Genomic DNA, 24981 nt, shown 5'->3' with positions numbered 1-24981 from the left:
TCTTTTACAACTTAAAAATAGAACAAAGACAAAAATATGACTCTGATTTTCTTCTCTTTCAGACTCATACCCTGTAAATATACAGCTCAAGAGACAGTAAACAAAATAACAATCAATAAGGATCTATTACGCCTTTACTCTCTTCCAAGAACTGGGCATATAAAGACAAAAAGGAAACAACTCTTGCCTTCAAAGAGCTTACATTCTTTGAGGAAAGACAAGTATACGCACATATACACATATATGTACATATATACATATATATTATAGGATATATGTGCATATATATGTGTACATATATATATATATATATATATATATATATATATATATAATGTAATTGGGAGGAAGCCAGACACTAGTAGTTGGAGTGTCAGGAAAGTCTATAGATTAGGAGGTGTTTCATAAACTGAAGTTGGAAGGGAGCTCAGGATTTTAAAAAGTGGAATTGAGGAGGGAGAGTATATCAGACATTTGCCTGGGCAAAGGTGTGGAGATGGGAGTTAGAGCATCATGTCTGTGGTAGTGAGGGGAAAACCTAGTTTGTTGGAAGAATGTACATCAGGGAATGATAGTAAGTTGGAACTGGGTTATGGAGGACTTTAAATGCCAAGCTGCAATTCGCATTTGATCCTAGAGATAAAGGGTAGCCACAAAAGTGACAGAGATTTATGTTTTAGGAGCATTGCCTTGGCAGCTCTTTGTAGTAGGAATTAGAGAAGGGAAAGCCTGGAGGCAGGGAATTCATTGAAAGAATCTATTGTAATAGTTCTTGTGAGAAGAGACCTTTTGATTTATAAACTGGACATTTCAGATATAACTCTATTGGCACCCAACTACTATGAATAGTTTTCTTAAATCTCCCATAATTTCCCTACTTGCCTGCTGCCTCATCCCTTCTCAGACACACACGTAATTGCTTTACCACCCCCACTTTGTGCCTCCTACTTATATTCTAAAAACATCCTCTCATCTAATTATTAATTCCAGAACATCTTTGGTACTTCACCAAAGCACTGAGATGACACAGAGACCTGAGAACAGAATCAATTAGAATATTAGATATGTTGTCTATTTACACAATCCACAATCAGAGTGACATCTTCTTTTTAATGTGTTTGTGTCTCTGTGTCAACGACTCAGGCATATTCCCTCATGATAAATATATATATTTACTTCCAGGGAATGAAAATTAAATATTGTCTTTATAAAGTTAATTTTTGCTTATACTTATAATAAAAAGGATTATAATAAATGTATAAGCATCAACAAAAATAAACATATGAGCCAAGAAAATCACATATAAAATTATAAACTTATCTAGGACGTTTAAAAAAATAGAATTAAATAGCTTCTGACCTCAAGGAACTTACAGTCTCTCTGGAGAGGAAGCACGCACATGTTTCCTGGGACTGTCAACCCTGGGTGTCTAAGGCCATTCCCCATTTCTTAAGGCCTCTATAATTTCATTTAGCTCCCATCCCATCCCATCCTGGTCTCTAGGTCCTTCCCTCATACCTGTGTATGGGTCACTCTCAGGGACAAGGTTAGGGGAAGCATTGATGAGAGGTGCCGAATATCAGTAGGATGTATAATGAATTTTTCCTCTTGACAATAAACACATTATGCCTGTAAAAAAAAAAATACAAAACATATACAAACTGATAAAGTGGGAGAAGGGAACTGTAGATTAAGAGAGTTGAAAAGGGTCTCAGTCATTGTTTGAACTGAGTAGTGAAGGAAACTGGAGGTTCTAAGAGTCAGAGATGAGTTAAGAGTGCATTCCAGGCATGAATGCCAGACTATGCAACCAAGAGATGGAAAATGGAGTACTTTGTGTAAGAATCAGTGAGAAGACAAATTTGACTCGACTGTAGAGAGTGCAGAGGGGAATAATATGGCAAGAAATCATGATCAGAGCCAGGCAAAAATTCATTTTAATGACAAACAGCATATATTTATTTTTCGAATTAATAAGTAGCCACTGTAGGTTTATTGAGAACAGCAGCGACATAATAAAACCTGCCCTTTTAGAACTTATTAAGAAGCTTATATTCTTTTGGATTGAATACCTACAGGAAAATGCAATATAATTTGAAATGGGGAGACAGCATTAATAGCTGCAAAGATCAAGGAACCTTTTTTATAAAAAATGGCTGTTGTGATGAGCCCTGAAAGAAACTAAGATACCTTAAAGCAGTGATTGCAAACCTTTTCAAGACCAAGTACCCAAACTACAATTCTCATACCACATGTAAACCCAGCCACCCTTATCCCAGATAAGGGAGGGAAGAAGCACTCCCATTGGGCAGCTGGGCAGAGGGGCGGGAGAAATGAGGAATGTCCTCAGGCACAATGGAGAGGGGGAAGGGAGCAGCCTCTTCCAAAACAAGTGCCATAGGTTCACCAACATGGCTTTAGAGGTTTCCACATGTATTTTTACAGCTTTGACATTCCATTTCATTAATATGCCATAATTTATTCTATTTTCCTAATTACTGGACATATTATTTTTATATTTTGTGCTAATAATACCATTATTGATTTTTAATCTTTATATCACACTGTTAATACAAATAGACAGTAAAAATCTCTACTGATTATTTAATTAAAAATCAATTCAGAAGAACAATGTCAAAATGATACAGGAAATCTTGAAAGTTAGGCAATGGAGATAATTTTATTTGATACCTAGTCATTAATATCAAGTATGGCAAAAACAACAACAACAACAACAACAACAGGGAGATTTATTTAATACTTGTGGTAATATCACCTACCTTTTGTTTCTTTGACTGATTTCCTTCATGAGAATGGAGAGGTCATCCCTTGGACTATAATTAGTTTGATTTTTTGCTCCCTAAAGGCTAGCCTATTAGGAATTATTTTTAGGGGTTTTTACACATTCTCAACAACTTGTGGGGATTCTTTTCTGATCCCACCTGGCAAATAACTTTGTAAAAAGGAGAGGAGAGTAGTAGGTTTTTTATCTTAAGTAAAATTGTTTTGTTTCCTTTTGATGGTCCAAGAATATCTCATCACATCCTTTTATTTATTCATCTATTTATGTTTAGCATTTCTTTTTTAAAATTTTGTTCCAAATTCTCTCTTCCTCTAGCCCATCTCCTTCCCATTGAGAAGGCAAGTAAAACAAACATCACTATAACAGCCATCTTGGAAAAAAAAAAGAAACAAGAAAAATAAAGAGAAAAAATGTACTTCAGTTTGCACTCAGAGTTTATGGGTACTTTCTCTGGGGATGGCTGGCTTTTTCATCATGAGTCCTTTGGAATTATCTTGGATCATTGTTTTGATGAGAGTATGTATTTCACAATTAATCATTATTTCAATATTGGTATTACTGTGTATATTATTTTTCTGGTTCTGTTCACTTCATTTTGCATCAATTTGTATAAGTCTTCCCAGGTTTTTCTGAATCTATTCCCTTTATTATTAAGGAATGCCTTTCTAAAAATATTTTTATTTATTTCATCAGCTATTTCCCATTTTCTTTAAATTTTTAAAAATTATATACTTAGTAACCAGCACCACCAACAAAAAACATTTAAATAAACAAATGCAAAAAACAGTTATGTGAAAAACCACAAACTCCAGGTTGTTTACAATTTGTTTGAAAGTATGTAAATTATGTATATGTGCTGTTATAGACATCTTCTTTTGTTTTCTTTACTTTAATAGTTTTTTCTCTTGATTTTGTGACTGTTATTTTTTTAAAATATAAATATAGTATGTATTATGCTTATTCTCTTTTCATTTCTTCATATATTACTCTTATTTTCTTTATATTTCCAATATTTGTCATTTCTAATAACATAATGCAATCTATTCTTCCATTTCCCCCAATCATTGCATTTGTGTTATTTCTAATAGTTTTGTCATTACAAGCAAATTTTCCATGAATATTTTCACATATAGATAGCTTTTCACCCTTTCTATAATGTCCTTGGAGCTTAAATCCTAGTAATGTGATCCCTAGGTTAATGAGCATGAACAGATTTATAGCTTTTAATGTATATTACCATCTTGTTTTCTAAAAAACAATTCACAGCTGTTCAAGCAATATAATATTAAGCCTGTTTCTCCATGTATATGTCATCATTTAATTTGGTCAACAAGTCTGGTTCTCAATTAACATACATTACCAGGATCATATTAAACTGGTCCTTAGCCAGCAGACATAATCTGTTTTTCCAAAACCAAGTCTTTTCATCTTGGTCATACCCAATAGAACTTTTGTTCCAATGCCATATCCTCTCAGGAATTCAGGACTATCTCCATAGTGTGATGAGTGTTAAAGGAAGACTTTGGAAGAATATTTATGTTCTCAAAACCATTGTTTTCTCACTAGAAACTATATGGATTATATGTATGCTCAGGCTTAGATCTATTGCTAGCCTCATGCAGGTATGTGGGAATTTTTCAGACATCTATTATGTTTAACTTATCTAAACTCATATTCATTCTTATTTATTTTTAGTTAGATTTATCCAATTCTGAGAGGAGAAAAATAAAGTCACCTGCTATTATTATTTTGCTATTTCCATCCATATCTCATTTAGCTTTTCCTTTAAAAATCTGGATGCTATAACATAGTGCATACAAGTCTAATTGTGATAATATTTCATTACCCATAGTACCCCCCAAGATAATATAGTTACCCTGTTTATGTCTTCTGATTATATCTATTTTAGTCCAAACTCTGTCAGAGATCATGACTGCTACTCTTGCTTTCTCTGGATCAGCTGTGGCATAATATATTCTACTCCAGTCGCTCACCATATCCCTCCTCAGATATCCAATTTTCTTTGACCAATATCATTCTTACCTTCTCAAAAATCTTCCCTTATCCTCTTCCCTTGCCCTCCTAATTTGAATTTGGTCCACCTTTACAAAAGTCTTTTTTCCTTCCCTTAATTTTTATTTTTTATTATATCTACCTTTCAAAAAATCTGGGTCCCCTTCCCTCCAGGAATAGTTTAAACTCCTTTAGTTAATTAAATATCCACTTTTAAACCTTTTATAATTATGCTTAGCTTTGCTAGATATGTTATTCTTGGTTTTAAGTCCAGTTCTTTTGCTCTACAAAATACTATGCCCCATACCCTGCATTCCTTTAATTTTGCAGCTGCTAAGTCTTATGTTATTTTGATTATACCTCCACATTATTTAAATGGGTTTTGTTGTTGTTGTTGCTTGTAGTATTTTCTCCATAACCTGGGAGCTACAGAGCTTAGCAATGATATTCTCGTGCATTTTCATCTTTGAGGTGGTGATTGGTGGATTCTTTCAATTTCCATTTTACCCTCTAATTCTAGAATTTCTGGGCATTTTCTTTGATGATTTCTTGGAGTATAGCGTCTAAACACTTATTTTGATTGTTCCTTATTGAGAGTGCAACTATTTTTATATTGTCTCTCCTCAATATATTTTCCAGGTCATTTGTTTTTTGATAAAATGTTTCATTTTCTTTTCTATCATTTCATTCTTTTGATTTTGATTTTTTTTTAATCTTAGGTCCTTAGGACATCATTAGCTTCCTCTTGTTCAATTCTAGTTCTTAATAAATTATTTTCTTCTGTGAGTTTCTGGATTCATTTGAGTGATCTTTCATAATTTTCTTGATATTCTTGTATTGCTTTTATTTTTTTCTCAACTTCTCTCATTTGGTTTTTGATATCTTTTAAAAAGCTATTCTGAAAGCTCTTTCTGAACTTGTGGCCATTTTATTATAGTATTGTATTCTTTTCTGTTTTTGAAGTAGGTATTTTTACTTCACTGTTCTGTGTTTAAGCTGAGGTCTTCTGTGTCCCCATAATAGCTATCAAAAGTGGGGTTCTTTCTCCTTTTTCATGCTTTAATTTTTTTTTACATTTTAGCAGCCAGGCTATTAGATTTAATTATTAACTTTTTGCTGGAGTCCCTGTGTTATGTTAACTTAGGTTTCAGGAATTTTTTTTCCTGAGTCCTATTTAGTTATTCCAGTTTTGTTTGTCTAGAGTCTGATGTACTTCCAGGTCCCCAACTCAAGCCCCAGTCCATGATTGACTTCACAAGCATTTGGCATTTTTCTTTTCTGTCATGTCAGCCAGACTCATATGTGTGAAATGGCACCTCAGTAATTTTAGAGACCTTCAATTTTTATTGAGTTAAAGCATTTTTTCATATGTAACTTTGATTTCTTCTTCTGAAAATTGCCTGTTCATATCATTTAACCATTTATTGGAGAATGGCTCATATGTTTATGAATTGTCTTCATTCCCTATATATTTGAAAAATGAGACCTATATCAGAGATACCTGCTGTAAAATTTCCCCCCAGTTTCCTGCTTTCCTTCAAATTTTGGTCACATTGATTTGGTTTGTGCAAAACCTTTTTAATGTCATCACAATCAAAATTATTAATTTGATTTCATACAATCCTCTTGAATCCTGATTTGGTCAGAAGCTCTTTACTTATTCATTGATCTGATAATAAAATTTTATATTCTCCTCCAATTTATTTATCACATCATCCTTTATATCTAAATCATTTACCCATTTTATCCTTCTATTAGTATATAATGTCAGTTGTTGATCTATGCCTAGTTTTTGCCAATCTGCTTTCTAGTATTCACAGCAATTTTTATCATATAGTAAGTTTTTGCCCCCAAACCATAGATCTTTGGGATATTAGAAAACTAGATTTCTATGGTCATTTACTACTGTGTATTATTTGCCTAATCTATTTCTTAACCAGAAACTGACTGTTTTATTGATTACTTTTTATAATAAAGTTTGAACTCGGATACTGCCAGACTGCTTTCTTTCCATTTTCCCCCTTGATTTCCCTGATACTTTTTACTTCTGTTTTTCCATATATATATATATGTAATATATAAATATACTATTATTTTTCCTAGCTCTATAAAATAATTCTTCAGTAGTTTGATATGGAACTGAATAAATCAATTGTTTTGAGTATAATTGGATTTTGAAAAATATCGGCAAGCAATTACTATTTTTTCTATGAAAAGTGGTTTGTAATTGTGTTCAGTTATTTTATTTTATTTATTCATTTATTCTTTTTAAAGTCATACCACCAATCATTATTTTTAAGAGGCTATTAGCACTGGGGATACAAAGACAGAAAGGAAACTTTTCTTGTCCTTCAGAGGCTCACATTCTAATTGGATTGAAAAATATTTGCCATATTTAACATATACATATATGTAGTACTTAAAAATTAATTCAAGGTAGTTTGGGAAGGAGAGAAGGCTCCTATAGCTGTTGGGAGGAGAAAATGACTTCTGTAGAAAGTGGTACTTGAGGTGTTCTTTAAAAAAAATTGGGAGGGTCCAAATTCTCTCACTATCTCTAGCCCCTTGCCCATCCACTGAGAAGACAAGCAATATGATACCAGTTATACATGTGAAATCTGTTTGCAGTTATGTTAAATAGAATTTCTCTTCCTACTGGGTTTTGTTGTTAATATATAGAGAAATGCTGGTAATTTATGTGTTTATTTTATATTCTGCAACTTTCCCAAAATTATTAATTCCTAAAATCCTAAAAGAATTAATTTTTAATTAGTTTTTTAGCTGATTCTCTAGGGTTCTTCCAGGATAGTATATCATCTGCAAAGAAGGATAATTTTTTTTCTTCACTGCCTAGTCACATTTCTTTCCTCTTGTCATTGCTATAACTAGCTTTTCTAATACAATATTGAATAGCGTTAATAATGAACATCTTTGCTTCACCTCTGATCTTAATGAAAAGGGTCATTCTCATTATAGAAAATTCTTGCTCTTGGTTTTACATAAATACAACTCACCATTTTAAGAAATGTTCCATTTTCTGCTTATTTTAATAATTTTAATAGAAATTGGTGATGTATTTTGTCAAAAGTTTTTTCTGCATCTATAAATATAACCAGAAATTTTTGGTTGTTCTGTTATTAATTTGATAAGTTATGCTCAGTTTTTTGGCATTCCTGGTTATAATGTATATTCATTGTGATATATTACTATAGTTTCCTTGCTATCGTCTTATTTAAAATTTTTGCTTCATTAGGGGAATTGACCTATAGTTTTCTTTCTCTCTTTTTGCTCCCCCTGGCTTATTTTTGTGTCAAAAAAGAAATTCAGAAGAACTCTTTATACTTAAGTAAGGGTTTTTTAGTTTAAAAAAAAAAGAAAGAAAGTTAAGGTAAGTTGAGAGGCTTGTCCAAGCTTGAACAATGTATTAGTTAGGCTAGCAGTAACCAATAAATGCCTAAATATGGGGTCAATTTAAAAAAATATATTTCCTGGAGGCTTGCTGGATGGCTCAGTGGATTGAGAGCCAGACCTAGAGATGGAAGGTCCTAGTTCAAATCTGGCCTCAGACTCTTCTTAGCTGTGTGACCCTGGGCAAGTCACTTACCCCCCATTGCCTAGCCCTTACCACTCTTCTGCCTTGGAACCAATACACAGTATTGATTGTAAGATGGAAGGGTTTTAAATATATATTTATGTATGTATATATATATTCCCATCTACATGTAAAATCAATTTTTAACATTTGTTTTTTAAAAATTTGAGTTTCAAATGGCATCTGTCCTTCCCTCCTTTCTCTTCACCTTGAGAAGGCAAACAATATGATATCTGTGTGGTCATAGAAACATATTTCCATATTTGCCATGTTGCAAAAGAAAACGTAGACCAAAATAAAAGTTTTTTAAAAGTAGTACATTTCAATCTGCATTCGAAAGCTGTCAATGGTTTTTTCTGGAGATGGATAGCATCTTTAGCCATAGGTCCTTCAGAATTGTCTTAGATTGTGGTATTGCTGAGAATAGATAAGTTATTCACAGTTAATCAATATTGCTATGACTATGCACAGTGTTCTCCCATTACACTTTGATCCAGTTCATGTAAGTCTCTCCAGGCTTCTTAGAAAGAATCTTGCTTGTCATTTCTTATGTCACAATAGTAAATAGTATAGTACAGTATCACAATTATATATAATAACTTGTTCAGTCATTCTTTAATTGATAGGCATCCCTTCAATGTATAATTCTTTATCAAAACAAAAAGAGCTACTATAAGTGGTTTTGCACATATAGATCCTTCTCCCTTTTTTTGATCTCTTTGGGAGACAGACCTAATAGTGTTATTTCTATGTCAAAAGAGTAAAACATATACTCAAAAGAAAACAAAGTCAAAATAGCTACATAAAAGCTTCAAAGAAAATTGAAACTTGGTCTCATACCCCAAAGCAATACCTGGAAAAGTTCCAAAAGAATTTTTAAAACCACATAACAGAAGTAGAGAAAAGATTGGGAAAAGAAATTATATTATGCATAATGAGATATAGTCAACATCTTGGAAAAGGAGGCACAGAAAATACTGGGGAAAACACCCTAAAAAACAGACTTGGGCATGATTGGATGGCTCAGTGGATAGAGAGCAAGGCCTAGAGACAAAAGATCCTTGGTTCAAATCTGACCTGACACATCCTACCTGTGTGACCCTGGGCAAGTCACTTAACCCCAACTGTCTAGCCTTTACCACTCTTCTGCCTTGGAACCAATATTCAGTATCAGTTCTAAGACAGATGATAAAAAAAAAAGGTGGAGCAAGAACTAAAGGAACCAAAAAAAAAAAAATAAACTTAAAGCATTTTCCTTTCAGTAGCTGTTTTGACTTTGTTAGTTCTGTTATTCCAGAATTCATTTTGAGGTATTATTTTAACATTATTTAGAGATGAATTTTGAAGACCTTGCATGAGCCCCTGCCTTTATTTTACTCTCTTGGCTCCATTCCATGGTTAATTTTTATAAAAGTGCCATGTGAGACTGAGAAAAGGGTATACTCTATTATAATCTCATTTAGTTTTCTCCAGATTTCTATCATATCTAAAATTCTATTCAGCTCTTTAATTTAATTCTTTTGAATTTATTTATGTTTAAATTTATCTAGTTCTGAAAGGGCAAAGTTAAGGTCTCCTACAAGCATAGTTTTTCTGTCTATTTCCTCTGGTAACTAACTTTTCATTTAAGAATTTGTTTGCTATGCAATTTAAGGTGTTTATGTTTGTATTTATATTTGCTTCATTGACTATAATTGTTGCTCATGGTTCAGTTTTACCTGACTCTTCATAACATCATTTTGGATTTTATTGGCAAAGATACCATATCTACTTCTTTCTGTAGCTCATTTTACATATGAAGAAACTGAGACAAAGGGTAGAGTGACTTGCCCAGAATTACATAACTAATAGGTGCCTGAGTCTAGATCTGAACTCAAAGGAAATGACTCTTCCTTACTTCAGGTTCAGAACTGTATCCACTGTATCATCTAGCCACAGGGATTTAGTTTTATACTTGTTAAGAAATAGGGAAATTGAGGGCAGCTGGGTGGCTCAGTGGATTGAGGGCCAGGTCAATCCTAGGTTCAAATCTGGCTTCAGATACTTCCTAGCTGCATGACCTTTGGCAAGTCACTTAACCCCGTTGCCTAGCCTTTACCACTCTTCTGTTGTGCAACCACTACACAGTATTGATTCTAAGATGGAAGGAACCAATGGAAAAACACCATTCCAGAGGTTTTATATAAATTGAAAAGCATCTGAACAAAATTTATGCATCTAGGGCAATAATGGAAGGAGTCAACTGGGCTAAAATTTTTGCATAATATTTTTCAGATAAGGTTTTGTAATCTAACATCTATAAAAGAAAAACAAATATGTAAGATCAGAAGTCTTTCCTCCTAGCAGATAATTAGGTGGACAAAGAATATAAACAAATGACTTTCAAAAGATAAACCTTTACCAAATGAAAAGTGTTCCAATCACTTATATTAAAATATCCAGATTAAAATATCCTTCAAGTTTCACTTCAAATTGCAAAATTGACAAAGGATAAGAATAATCAGTAGTGTAGGGGTTTTAGAAAGAAGGGCTCACTAGCACATTATTGTAAGTCTGTGAATTAGTACAAGTATTTTGCAATTATGCAAATAAAGTGACTAAAAAATTTCCACCATTTGACCCAGAGATTTCTCTATTATGTATATACTTTAAGAAGGTCTTTAATACAACATAAAGTCCTTATATACACCAAAATATTTATCCCATATCTTTTTGTGGTAATGGTAGTGGTAAAGTAGATATAATAAATAAGTAGATAAAATAGCATCCATTGATTGGAGAATGGCTAGATAAATTGTGATATATGAAGGTAATGGAATATTTTTGTGTCATAAAAAATGGCTACTATGATGAGTAGAGATGTATAACAGGACTTACAAAAACAAAGTGAAACAGAACCAAGAAAATAATATGTACAATGGCATGTATTAGGAGGAACAACTACCACAAAGGTAGGAAGGAATATTGTACAATTACAATGAATAAGCAATAACAAAGTTATGAATACATTCTTCTATCTACTGCTTTGCCAAAGTGGGAATCCATGTATAAAATATTGTTCATATTATCAGATTTTTTTCAGTGTATTATCTCTTGTTTTTTTCTTTTCCTTTTTTCTCTTTTAAGGCTATTGAATAATAGATAATAATAAAATTTACTTAATTTTAAGTCACAAAGTTCATGTTCACCCTTTCCACCATATTTATATGTTTTGTTGCATTTTTCATTCAAAATGTTAATTTAAAGAAGAATAACAAACCTAAATAAAATAGACTACTGGCTCAAACTTTAGATAAATGGCTATAAGTCATCCATTCCATCTTGGCAATTTCAGGACAATCTTCTTTTTATGTTCATTGATCTGTTACATAGGAGTCTGCAGGAGAGAGACTGACTAGTTTGCCAAATTGTATTCAATTTACAGTTGATCCTCAAGTTGATTTTTTAGTTGCAACCTCTAATTTTATTGGTGTAGAAAGTTCCGGAAATTTGTCTTACTAACACAATGGCAATCATTCTGAAACTTCATCTTGTGAGTTGGTTACTGAGAGGTTAAATGGCTTTCCAAGAATCTTGAACCCAAGTCAGTCCGACTTGGAGACTGGCCCAATGTCCACTATTCCATCCTGCTTTTCTATTAATGAGAAAGAGTGTTAGGTTGCTTACTGCCAGTTTAGAAGATTAATATTTATATTCATTTCAGAGCAAAGTGAAACTTGGTTTTAGCCTTTTTGTTTTAAGACATATGATATTGCCATTAAATTGATTTCATTAAGCTTAATTATCCTACAGTAGTTTCGGTTTTTGTCTGCTTTAGAATCAGAATATTGTAGTTATTTCTCCTCTAAGAAATTAAATATTTTATTTTGTGAGAACGGTTAATATCTTATTATAAATTTTAAGGAAGAGATTCAATGGTACCCCACTTCAAATATATAATTTCCCCTATATGTGAATTACTTCTTGGTGGGAAAAAACAATATTGGAAGTCATTTTCATTCATTCATTAATTACCAAAGTAAATCTGTAGTAAAAATTAGTGACAGAGGCCTATTCTTTTTATTAGTTTTTTTTCAAGACTTCTTGGAAAATTCACAAGAAGAAAAGTTTAGAATTTAGTGTATTTGAAGAAAATTAACACTAATCCTTATTTAAAGATTTAATTTAGGTATTTTTAAACTATTCAAGTAACATGTTGGTAATGATGCTGTTTTCCTTTTTTCAAAGATTTGTTTGTGGAGGAGTTGTCCCTCATTGCCTTCCTTGTGGATATCAGCTGTCACTCCGCAGTGGCACCAGCAGAGAAGGTTCCCAGAGATTGTCCTAAAGAGTTCGTCCATGGGGACTGTGCCTGATTCACTGAGGCTGACCAAAGCTTCCCTGACTGTAGTTCCAGGAGAGGAGGAGTTGCTCCAAGACCAGCAGTCTTCTCTTTCACAGCAGACATCACTTATTCCTTACAGCAATGCTAATAATAGTCTTTTAGGCTTTCCTTCAGAATCAGTTAGAATTGGCTTCTTGGACCTTGGCTGCCCTGGACCAGTAGAAACTATAATGAAGGATTCTGAGCATGATCTCACCCAGACAGTCATGTCTTCTGGGATCTCCAATGAGGTTGAAAAATTATCTCCCACAGACAGCACCCCTTCTGATAGCTCTCAACCTCAAGGTCACAGTGAGCATGCAGCACAAGTCCCAGCTCCACGAGTAGACTTGAACCTTACACACTCAGTGGTACCAGTCAACCAGGATGCTGGCTGCCCCCAACCTTGTGATGATCCGGAGACCTTGGCCATCCTTGTTGTTGATAAAACACCACAACCCCAGGGAGCATCAGATGCAGAGGATCCTGAGAAGTCTGACAAAAGTAGCAAAGACCAAGAGTTGTGCATTGACTCTCCAGAAAAAAGACAAGGAAAAGCAAAAACTCTGATGACAACATCTGAGATAGTTCTTCAGTCAGCCACTCCTGTGAGTAGATCTGAAGGAGGTGAGCAGCCAGTTGATTTGAACTTAGAAACAAGGCTTCCCATACATTCAGAAAGAGAGGAAAGAGAGGAGTCTTTCGTAATTGCTTTGACTACATCAGCTCAATCCTCCACGACATCTCAGCAGTCTGGCCTCAGTAGCAAACATTCAGGATGCTTTCCAGAGCAAGAAAAGACCCTGGAGGCACAGCCTCTGTCCTCCAGATTCAAAGAAATGGGTACCATGACAAGCCTAGATGAGAGTGGGTTTTTAGCAGAGAGAGCCAACAGAATTTGGCAAGATGCTGAGGTTCAGACAATAACCAGTATGGAAAGTAGATCTGTCGCCACCAGCCCAAGTATGCTTGCAACGTTCTTAAGGGAAATTCCTGCTTCTGAGACTCTGGAGCAACAAGAGCAGTTGTGTGTCATTTACCAGAGCAGTAGTAAAGCGAACAATCCATTAGACAAGTTGGAAGGTCCAAGAGAAGCATCGTGCGGGTTTGGTAACAAGACAGAAGTCCACATCCAGGCAGCTGCTGCTGCTTCTTCCAACGTATCAGCTTTCCAAGTGGAAAAGAAGTCAACAGATTCAGCAGCCACAAATGAGGAACCGGCCTCCAAAAACGGGCTCTCTGGCCTCTGCTTTCTAAAGACTTCCAATGATTCCACAAATATATGCAAGGAGGAATGGCAGGCGGTAGAAATGGCCACTGAAGGAAAAAGGTGCATCATTACACAGTCAACACCTACTACTTTCCTCCCACCCAACGCAAAACCAGTTTATCCCATTTCTGCCCATGTATATAACGAAGCTGAAGTGAGTCCCGGCTTGGGGAAAGCTGACCCCAAGTCATCTGAGTTGTCAATGAAAACCATAAATAACCAGCAACCTGAGCGTGATTCCAGTGATGCACAGCGTGAACCACTCAGCCCTGATGATGACTTGAACAAACGCGATGACTGGAGTGTCCGTGACAAAGATGGCACGACCGAGAAGCCTTTGCCTACTCAAATAGGAAAAGAGGGGGAGACTGTTGATTCCAAGGCAGCCATAAAACCCAGAGTGGAGACAAAACCAGAGTTGCTTTGTCCTACTGCCGGAGGAAATAACTCCGTAGGACTCACTGTGAGTCCTGGGAATGCCATCACTCCCACCACAGGCAGAAAGAACCAGGACCGAGCGTCCGAAGAAAGCAAGCAGGCAAAGGCGGTTACCAGCCTGGGGCTGCCAACAGAGATGATGGGCGACTCCAGTCCCAATTCCGGCAAACGTACGCCCTCTCGGTCAGTCAAAGCAAGTCCTCGCCGGGCCAGCCGAGTCAGTGAGTTCTTAAAGGAGCAAAAACTGAATGTGACAGCAGCAGCTGCTCAGGTTGGATTTATGCCTGGAGAAAAGAAAAAGCAGCTCGGAGCTGACTCCAAGCTCCAGTTTAAACAATCCAAGCAAGTCAGGGATGTGATATGGGATGATCAAGGCATGACATGGGAAGTGTACGGTGCTTCCCTAGACCCCGAGTCTCTGGGCATTGCCATTCAGAACCACTTACAAAGACAAATCAGGGAACACGAGAAACTGATTAAGGGTCAAAGCAACCAGAACCGGAAATCGATTTCCTCCGATACATCTTCAAATAAAAAGCTTAAGGGAAGGCAACACAATATGTTCCAGGCCATGATGCAGAACTTTAGGCGTCCCAACTGCTGTGTCCATCCTGCTCCCTCATCGGTGTTAGATTAAAGGAGACAATGTGTATATAGAAGGGTGTGTGCACACTGAGTACAATGGGCATGCATGTTGGTCTATGATCAAGGCTCCATACATTTTATGAGGAAGTCTGCTAATCATAAGGATGGTGCCCTAACTCATTCTAAAAGAACTTTGTCCATTTGAATGTTATAGTTAAAGAAAAAAATAGAGTAAGAGAAACATATTTCAGTGTAGGTTTACAAACTAAACCGGAAATAAGAAGCAGATAATAGGAATATTCATGGAAAAAGCATTGTGAGCTATTTCATTTTTATATCATTTCCTCACTTTAGCAAACTGGAGTTATTTGATTTCAGATCATTATTCTGTATTAAAAAGTAAAGATTTAGTGCAAATTCTTTTACAATTTTTCTGCCCAAATTCCTAATCTGAAAAATTAGGGGGCTGCACCAAACAATCTTCAAGGTTCTTAGTTGCTCTAAATTCTATGATTTTAATTCAAAAAGGGTGGTATCAACACACAAAAGTTTTAAGTAGAAAATAATTAATACAAAGCATGCAATTGAACTTTCATTTATCTATAAGACAAATTCTAGAAATTAAAGAATCCTTAAAACACAAAGAATTATCCAACATTAATGAATGTTTATATGAATATGCAAGCATTCAAACACATTGGTCCTGCCAGAATATTGGCAAAAAACAAGCAAGTTTTATTAGTCCTTTTCTTGCATAGAAAAGATAATATGTATTATGTATCTTATATGGAAATATGGAAATACTACAGTCAGATTTCAATGATCTTCTCTAATACAATTTCATATTCTTAACCTACAAAAAGTCTTTTGATCTGAATTAATGAGAGGAGTTTTTCCTGTGATGTTCTACCAAGAAAAAAAAACAATAAAAATTCTAAGAAACTCAGCAAATATAAAAACCTATTTATCACTTAATTGTCTGTTGGAAAGCCACATGAGTAATAAGAATAAAGTGGTTGATTCCTGTTCTAATAATTATATAAACAAAAAAATACATCATGTTATTTTTCCATTTAATATGTCCCAGACCTAATTCAAGAAAATGCAGTGAATATTTGTGAGACATGAACTTTTTTCAGATAGTATTTTCAGAGGAACTAATTGCACAATGGATAGAGTGCTGGGAACTGGTGCCAGGAAGATATGAATTGACCTCACACTCTTCCTAGATATGTGACCATGAGCAAAAAACATAACAAAACAAAACAAAAAACCTCTCAATATACCTTGTCTCAGTTTCCTCGACTGTAAAATAGGGACGGTAATACTCTGACCCTGTTGGTTTGTTGTGAGAATAGAATGAGATAACATTTATAAAAAATTGTTAGCACAGTACTTAGCACATAGTAGGTGCTATATGAGTACTTAATGCCTTCTTTCCATATCTAATTTGGGCTTGTTGTTAAAGTTTGTTAATTAGAAAAGAAGTGGCTTGATTAATTTAGTTTGAAAAGGATTATCATACACCTCATCAGAAAAACACAATTTGGGGGTTTCTTTCATTCATCTATCACATGCATCACAATGATTCTCACTGAGGCGAGCATCAGCCTATTCTTACACGGGAGGCACTGATGGTACAAACTACTGAAAAGGTCATTAGTTTTAGTTGACGTAAAAAGTTAATTTCTCCTTAAAGTACAGGTCTCTGAGCATAGATCATTTTTTCAGCATCTGATACGATATTCTGTGCCCACTAAGTCCTCTAGTTGGTTTTTAATTATTTGTTTTTTAAACTATCATGGTTTCCAGGTTCTGAACACAAGGCAGGAAACCTAGTTTTAATGCCATAAAATTTCAAGACATGGAATAAAGATTATTCCATGGGTTTGGGGTTTGGGGTTTTTTTAATTATTCATCTATGTGTGATTGTACTATGACAAGATTAGAATCTGCACGAATGATAGTGAAAGCACTTATCTTCAAATAATAATATTCAGAGAGATCTGTAATCTTATTGATATTATTATTCCTTGCATTGAAGCAGATAACTCATCCATGCCTGACCATTCTATGCAAAACATGTCCATGTCCTGTCACAAGTCTGAAATAGTCCATTGAAGGGACTTTCCTTCAACACACATAAGCCAATTTGAAGCAACCGTTTAATTGTTTTGAGAGAAAGAGCCCTGAAAACAAATTATAGTACTATTTTTAAAAGTTTGAGTTATTGGCCATTTGGACTATGTTAAAATAGTTTTTTGAAATAGAAATACCTTCCTTGAAATTATTAGTATATGATAATATCCAGGCATAATTGTGTGGATCCATAGGTATTTGCAATGGTCTCTGTCTCTCTCTTTATATCTCTCCTTCATACACACACACACACACACACACTCACACACACACCCAGTATATAGTAGCAGTCATCAAAATTAACACTAGAAGGCAAGCTATAGGTCAAATAATACTGTTTATGAGTTCACATTCATATATTTTTAAGTGAAGCAGAGCCCAAAATGTTTTGGGTATATATGTCCCAAAGAAGTGAAATTATAGACTTTTGTCTATTGGAGAAGGAGCTGTATTTTTTACTCTTAAAACTTTTTTTTAGTTAAAAAATATTCCATAGGTAGCAATTCTGATAAGTGTCTGGTACTGACATCGAACTTTACTTTCATAGGCTTTTCATTTTCTTATTTTCAGAATAAGCTTTTAGAAAATACCTTTTTTTTTTTTCACATCACCTGTGTTTCTCCACAACCGTGCATTTAAACATTTTCTGGTAACAAAGAAAAATAGTGATTTTTTTTTTTACTAGATGTAGTGACCATGTCTGACAATTTATACATTTGTCCTAGTAGGCCCCCACTGTTGCAAGGAGGAGATATGTTTCATGATCTTCATTTGTTTATTTTTTCTTTTGGAGAATCTTTCCTTCCTATTCTTCTAATTACTATTTTTTCTCTTTTTTTTTTCTTTTTCAATTTGTATCTGTTCACATGCTTCTTCCCATGTTTCCCTTAATTCTCATAAATTTATCATTTTCTACTACACAATTTTACTTTATAGTCATATGCTATAGGTTTTCTGGTCATTACATGAAATGTTATTTTTATAATTATATAATAACTATCATGAAGTATTTCAGAACAAAGCAATAATTATTTGTTTTTCATATATTTATTGAGTACCTAAAATGTAAAAGGCACTGCTGGATACTAAATTACTGACCAATGAGTCATAAAAAAGAAATGATTTTTAAAAACTCACAGAAATATGATTGTAGCTAATAAGAATTATTTGTAGTGTGAAATTCCTTTGAGATAGCAATATCCTTACCTCATGATATTTCTAAATTATTAACTTTTTCCATTAAACTAGTCTTTGAGAATGTTGCTATATTCAGCCAATAGTGTAAATGGAGGCATACAATGCAGACTAAAGTAGCATCAATAATTATGTGAATGCCAACAACTCAAGAAGATTCTCTTTTTACATTTGACCAACATTTATGATAATTGTTTCAAATTTTCTTTGGTGAAACTGAGGATTTTTTTTTCTTTTGAGTTTATTTAACTTGAGACTTGAATTTGCAAGTTTGGGGGAGGATAATTTCCATTTCCTATGAACTATACATCCTATGAAAATTATTTTTATTAATAGAGATGTTTGTACTGACTAAACAAGAAGAGAAAGAAATGAGCTAGAATTCAGTATGCAGAAGAAAATGGAAATGAAATAGAAACTGTTGAAATAATATGTTCCTTGGAAATGAATCATCATTTTAAAAAAATCTAAATTCTTGTTTTTCTATTTTTATGATAACAGCAATATTGATTTGATTCTTATATCAAAATTTCATTCATGTTCTCCTGTTTCTTTTCTTAGGAGTTTCTTAATTTTCTTAAATGTATCCTTTTGGTTACCACAGGCTCAAATTTTGTCTATTAATACACAGTTAATTTGCCTCAGACACTTCCTAGCTGTATGACCCTGGGCAAGTCACTCAATCTCATTTACCCAGCCCTTGCCCTTCTGTCCTAAAGTTGTTACTAGGACAGAAGGTAAAGGTTGGAAAAAAAATAGTTAATTTTTTTTAAAACCTGTGTCCCAAGGAAATGGAGCATTAATTACATGTTCTTTTAAAATCAGGATTAACCAGAAAACTTTTCAATTTCAACCTCAAATGAGATTTATACAATGTATTTAGTACGTTTCACTTCCCTTAGTCATTTTGGTGTACTGAGTATAATTTAATCAGAGGCGCAAAACCTGTCCCCTAAAATTTCTCCAAAATGCTTAAAGCAGAAATAGAATATTACTTGAAATTTTTACTTTTGGTGTTTCCTTCTGTTTCTCGTGATCACTTTAATGCTTATTTCTCTTTTCTTTGAATAACCTATAATCACACCAAAAGTGTATCACAATCATTTTCCATTACTTTAGAAAAGATACTCTTGAATCATGATGTGAATTTAGGTTAATGATTGTTTTAGCTAGGCAGCTCTTATTTAGATTCTTTAATGTAAGCGAAGTATCTGTTCACTTTAATGATGAATCCCAGCAAAGATTTCTCACATTTCTTAGTATTTTAAAGAAAATCTATCAAACTTAAGTAGAATGTGTGTAAATGTGTGCATTTGTATATGCGTGATTATATTTTTTAGGGAAATAGGGCAAACTTAGTTTTGTTTAGTAGGTTTATGATAACTAAATAGTAATTTTCTACAATGTCACCATTCAAATGAGACTGTTTATTTTATATTGTAGTTCTAATTTAAATGATGCTAGGATTCCTGCAAATAGCTGTTTGTGACAGTTATAAAATTAAATAAGCAGTTAAGTAGTTCAGCAGCTTGTCCTTCCTTAACTGTTATCCTTACGTCACCCCTCTCCTACTCATTAAGTTGGAGTCTGTGTCTGTTTTGGTATTTGTGATTTTTCATTAAAAGATTAACTTCTTATTTAATATTGACACTAGTGTCCTAACCGATTGGGTTCTACACAAATGGAAGTTAGTTACTGCCACCTGAAAAATGACAGATGATTTGCAGAATTAACTCTCCATTTCTTGTTTCATTATTCCTTTGAATGAAATCATTACTCTGAAAGTTTGGGAAAGGGGACAGAGGAGGCCCCTCTTTCGATCATAATGCCATTTCCCCATTGATATAGGATCAAGAATATCTTCAAATTTCACCAAAGGACATAGTTCACATGGAAGAGGAAATTCATCAATCATTAACTTCATCAATTTCCCTAACCATAAACACCAAATGGGCTTGGTTGACAATGACCAGGAACCATCAAGATGGACTGAATCATGAAGTTCATCTGTTTCACAAGTAATTAGTAATATCTGCCAGCAATCATTTTAAGTATGAACACTTACCAGCTCAACTACCCACTTGCCACAACTCAGTAACCTCTCTAAATATGTAGTAAAAACCAATACATATGTACATAGGTGTAAAAAGAAACAACAACATATTGTAGAATGCAAGAGGTTGACTATCAGGGAAATGCTTTTTGATGATCATTTTCAAATTCTGGTGTTGAAACCTCAGTAAAAGAAATCACAGCTTTCAGAATGGTGCAACTCAACTATATTTAAATATAAGACACATAATTCTAAGACATAAACCATCAGAATAATTGCTCTGGTCAAAGCCAAGCAATAATGTGTCAAAAAAAGGCATTAGAAAAAAAATGGTACCAGCAAGTGTGTGTTACATGCACATTACATTTTTCCTTTTTACTCCAAGAATCCTAGAACCCAGGCTATAAATTACCAATAGTGATGCTTCCTCCTTCAGAGTTGGAAAACTATCTTTCCAGGTTCCATAAAGAAGAATAACACTAGAAAGAATTAGTAATGATGGGGCCAGGTATGTCAGCCCTCTGTATCAAGAGATTCTTTTGTTGACTAGGATAAATATAACATTACTATGGCTCCCTGTGACTGAAAATCAAGGATGTGCATAACAGGATAAGAAAATAAAGGTGTTGGCATATATACTTAATTTTCTCGCTTGTATAGCATCAATTCAGAATCAGTAGATTGACTCAGTGCAAATAATTACCAGGCAGAACAAGTGAGAACTGTTTCCATAGTTTAAAAATGGGATAAAATGAACTTAAAGAGAGGAAGGAGGGGAGAATGTGTGTATTCGTGTCTCTGAAAAAGTCTCAAATGATTTATTCTCTGTAAAAGAAAAAGTATTTCAGTAGAGTTTTCCAGAATAGAACATCTTTTGTTGACTTGGGTACAGACTTAATCCTTTGGTGGTAGGATGGTTGGGTGGAACATTGATACTTCAGGAAACAAACATTTTTTGGTCTTCTGGAGGGTTTAATTAGCAAACAACCACCATAGTGATGTCTATAAAATGGTCTAATGACTTGAGCATGAAAGGAGACTTTTCTTCAAGAGGGTTTAATGAAAAAGTCATGATTTCTTGTATTTGTATCTTTAATGTATCATGGGGATTTAGGTATGGGGAGGGGAGGGAAGATTGCATCTATTTCTGGGCTAAGGATTCTATGTTTACTTTTCATCATTGTTGTTATTACTCTTTGTTAATTTTGGAATTAAACAATATACTTGTTTGCAAAAGTCCTCAGCAGTTGCTGATTTTTCTTATTTCTATAACTGCTTCTAAGAAAATGGAATCACTTTTTGGATGTGTATAGAGCACAATATAGTGAATGTGTGCAAGGCACTTTTTTTCTGTCATATTCCAACATTAGGAATACACTTAACATTTGTAGTTCAAGAAATGACTTTATTTTTGTCACTCTCCCCATGCCTGACAAGACGAAAAGTTATGAGGTCATTTAGTAAGTCCTTGCTAAATTTTTAAATAGAAATTTTAAAATATATTTCCAGTGATATTGATACAGAAAAGAATTATCTTTACTATTGTAGTTGAAAGAAGTAATTTTTGTTAATTAATGCATTAGCCTGAGAGTGTTTGTACTTCTGTTTTAATGTGTATAAGGAAAAAAGCATACTGCATCACAGGTTAAGATCAAATTCTGTCTTCTGATATGCACATGCATATGACTAGGAAATAAATCAAAATCAACAGAGGAATCCATAAGTAAACACGGACAGAATTGTTCTTTCATTATTGATGGTAGAAAAAATTCTTATTTTTATAACCCCTAAGAATAAATAAGTATTTCTCACAAAGATTGCAAATATAATATTTAGTATATCTGCATGTTACTAAATACGCCTTAATTAATTAACCTCAGCATTGACAAGAGGTAAGGTCACTTATTTGAATAATTTAGATAATTTACTCCCTTCACATATCTTGTTTGTGTTGTGTGAGATTAAAATGAGCATACTATTAATGTAATTGTAGATGTGCCTTCTATGAAATATCTAAATTCTAAAATAAAAGTGTTATGTAAAAGTGAGGGCAAGGAAGATAGAAATCCCTAAATTAAATATATATATATATGTATATATGTACATACACAATTTATTAATATATAATAGCTAACATTTATGTAACACTATATGCCAGGAACTGTGCTAATTATTCTTTCATTTGATATTCACAACCATTCTGGGAGATAGACACTTTTATGGTCCCCACTTTATAGAGAAGAAAGCAAGGCAAACAGTGACTTGAATAGTGTACACAAGTAGTAAATGTCAGAGGCTAGATTTGAACTCACTTCTTCCTACCTCTAGGCCCTGGACTCTATTTTAATATAATTATATATATAAAAAACCTACACAATAAGATATGTATATTGAATAACTAACTATACCTTATCTAGATCTACATTCACACATTTTTATTCATAATAATAATAATTGATATTTCTATAATTCAGACTTATAATGTACTTTCTTTACAACAATGCTATAAGGAAAGGAGTACAAATAGCATCCTAATTTTTACAAATGAAAAACTAAAGATATGAGAAGTGGCATGATTTGCACATTCTTCCTGCAGCTAGAAGAAGGAAGAGCTAGGATTTGTAGCAGACATGGAATGGTATCTCACTTCACCTTTTCTTTGATAAGTTTTTGAAATATGATGTCTAGGTTCTTTTCTTAAATTGGTGTTCTGTAATCCAATTATGTTTAAATGATCTCTCCTTAATCTGTTTCCAGATCAGTTTTTCCCCCAATGAGATATTTCACATTTTCTTCTATTTTTTTAATCCTTTGACTTTGTTTAATTATTTCTTGATGTCTCATGGGGTCATGAGCTTCCATTTGCCCAATTCTAATTTTTAAGGAATTATTCTGAAATTTAATTATTTATGGAATTATATCGTCAGTGACCTTTTGCACATCCCCCCCCCATTTAGACAATTCTACATTTTACGATATTGTTTTCTTTAATTAGTTTTCTAACTTCTTTGCCATGATGCCAATTCTGCTTTCTAAGAGTTCTCTTCAGTGAATTTTCCTGCCTCTTTTACCATTGGCCTATTCTGTTTTTAAGACTTAATTTTCTTCAGTATTTTTGTGCTTCTTTTACCAAGTTGTTGACTCTTTTTCATTATTTTCTTGCATCACTCTCATTTTACCCCCACTTTTTTCTCTGCCTCTCTTATTTAATTTTTAAGGTACTTTTTGAGCTCTTCCAGGAAGTGTTTTTGAACCTATGACCAATGCACATTTTCCTTTTTTAATCTAGACAACACTGTTCTGCACCTACTAGAAAATGTAGGAGAAAATGGAAAAATGTGTTCTGGAGAATGGTTAAGTCCAAGATGTCCAAGATAATATGTCCTGAAAATCTGAGCCCAAGCACAAAGGAAAAAGGATAGATATTCAACAGTAAAGTGGTATTCAAAACATTGTTAAAAAGATTATTCATTTTTCAAATACTCCAGACAACAAAAATTCAGTAGAGAAGAACAAATGCAGCAATCAAGGACATTAGCAGGTAGGAACAGAGTGACATCAGAGAAACTTGAGAGTTACTTCTTTATATATATATAAATTATATATATATATACATTAGAGTAGTGAAGGTAGAAGTCAGGTAGAAGTGATGGTAGAAATGGAACATAATGAACAGAATATTATGTCAATCTGCCTACAGATGAATCAATGTTTTTGGGGTCACTAAATTACACAATAGAAGGATATATAGAATGAGGAAGGGGAAGATGACAGAGTAGAATTTCTGATGTGCTCAGTTCTAATCAAGGGTTAGCCTAGCCCTTACCCCTTAGCCCCATTGCCTATGGGGGTCAAGTGATTTGCCTAATCACACTGCCAAGAAGTATCTGAGGCCAAATTTTAGCCCAGGACCTCCAGTCTCTGGGCCTGGCTCTCAATCCACTGAGCCACCCAGCTGCCCCCAAACAGGTAATTAAAAAACATAGACAGACATCCATGAAATTATGAAAAGCAAAATTATTAAAGTCAAGAGAAATATTGTATACAAATATAGAAATAATAAGACAACACAAATAAATCTCTGAAAAAAAAGTTTCAGAAGTTTGGAATGTCTAGCTCCAGAGAAAGAATTGATAAATAGAAACATGAAAGAGTTTCTATACGCATTTTTTTGGTAAAGTGATGTCTTCTCTGGTGTGGGGAGGGGAGGGTGGGAGATACCTGGGAATTTTGAAGTTGTCAACAAATAAATAAATTAACAATAAACAAAGAAGGTTAAAACTTTCCTTCAAAGTATTTATTAAATGAAAAGATTTTTATCACTTAATGGGACTAAAGAGAAATTCCACAGAAAATTCACCAATATATCACAACTCATTTTGTGACAATGAAAAATAAATGGGAAATTATTACACATTTTAATCTAAAAAAGAAAAGAGGGGAGGAGGAAGTAGAAGGTCTTGTTTTTGGAAGTGGAAGGAAGTCTGATGAAGGGTGAAGAGAGATGTTCTTTATTTATTTATTTGTTTGT

General features: G+C 33.8%; 1 protein-coding gene across 1 annotated transcript in view; it reads left to right on the top strand.

The window, feature by feature from the left end:
• Nucleotides 1–21689, top strand: part of GPRIN3 (GPRIN family member 3) — a 39593-nt gene extending 17904 nt beyond the window's left edge. Inside the window, exons 2-3 of the mRNA XM_056803329.1 lie at nt 3119–3319; nt 12636–21689. Coding sequence (XP_056659307.1) covers nt 3260–3319; nt 12636–15116 — 2541 coding nt within the window. The 5' untranslated portion in view covers nt 3119–3259 and the 3' untranslated portion in view covers nt 15117–21689. The remainder of the gene's footprint in view (nt 1–3118; nt 3320–12635) is intronic.
• The last annotated feature ends 3292 nt before the right edge of the window (nt 21690–24981 follow it).

This window comes from Monodelphis domestica, chromosome 6 (genome assembly GCF_027887165.1).
Source record: "Monodelphis domestica isolate mMonDom1 chromosome 6, mMonDom1.pri, whole genome shotgun sequence".
NCBI lineage: Eukaryota > Metazoa > Chordata > Mammalia > Didelphimorphia > Didelphidae > Monodelphis > Monodelphis domestica.
Note: the sequence above shows the minus strand (reverse complement) of the source record. Positions and strands in the feature narration are given on the sequence as shown.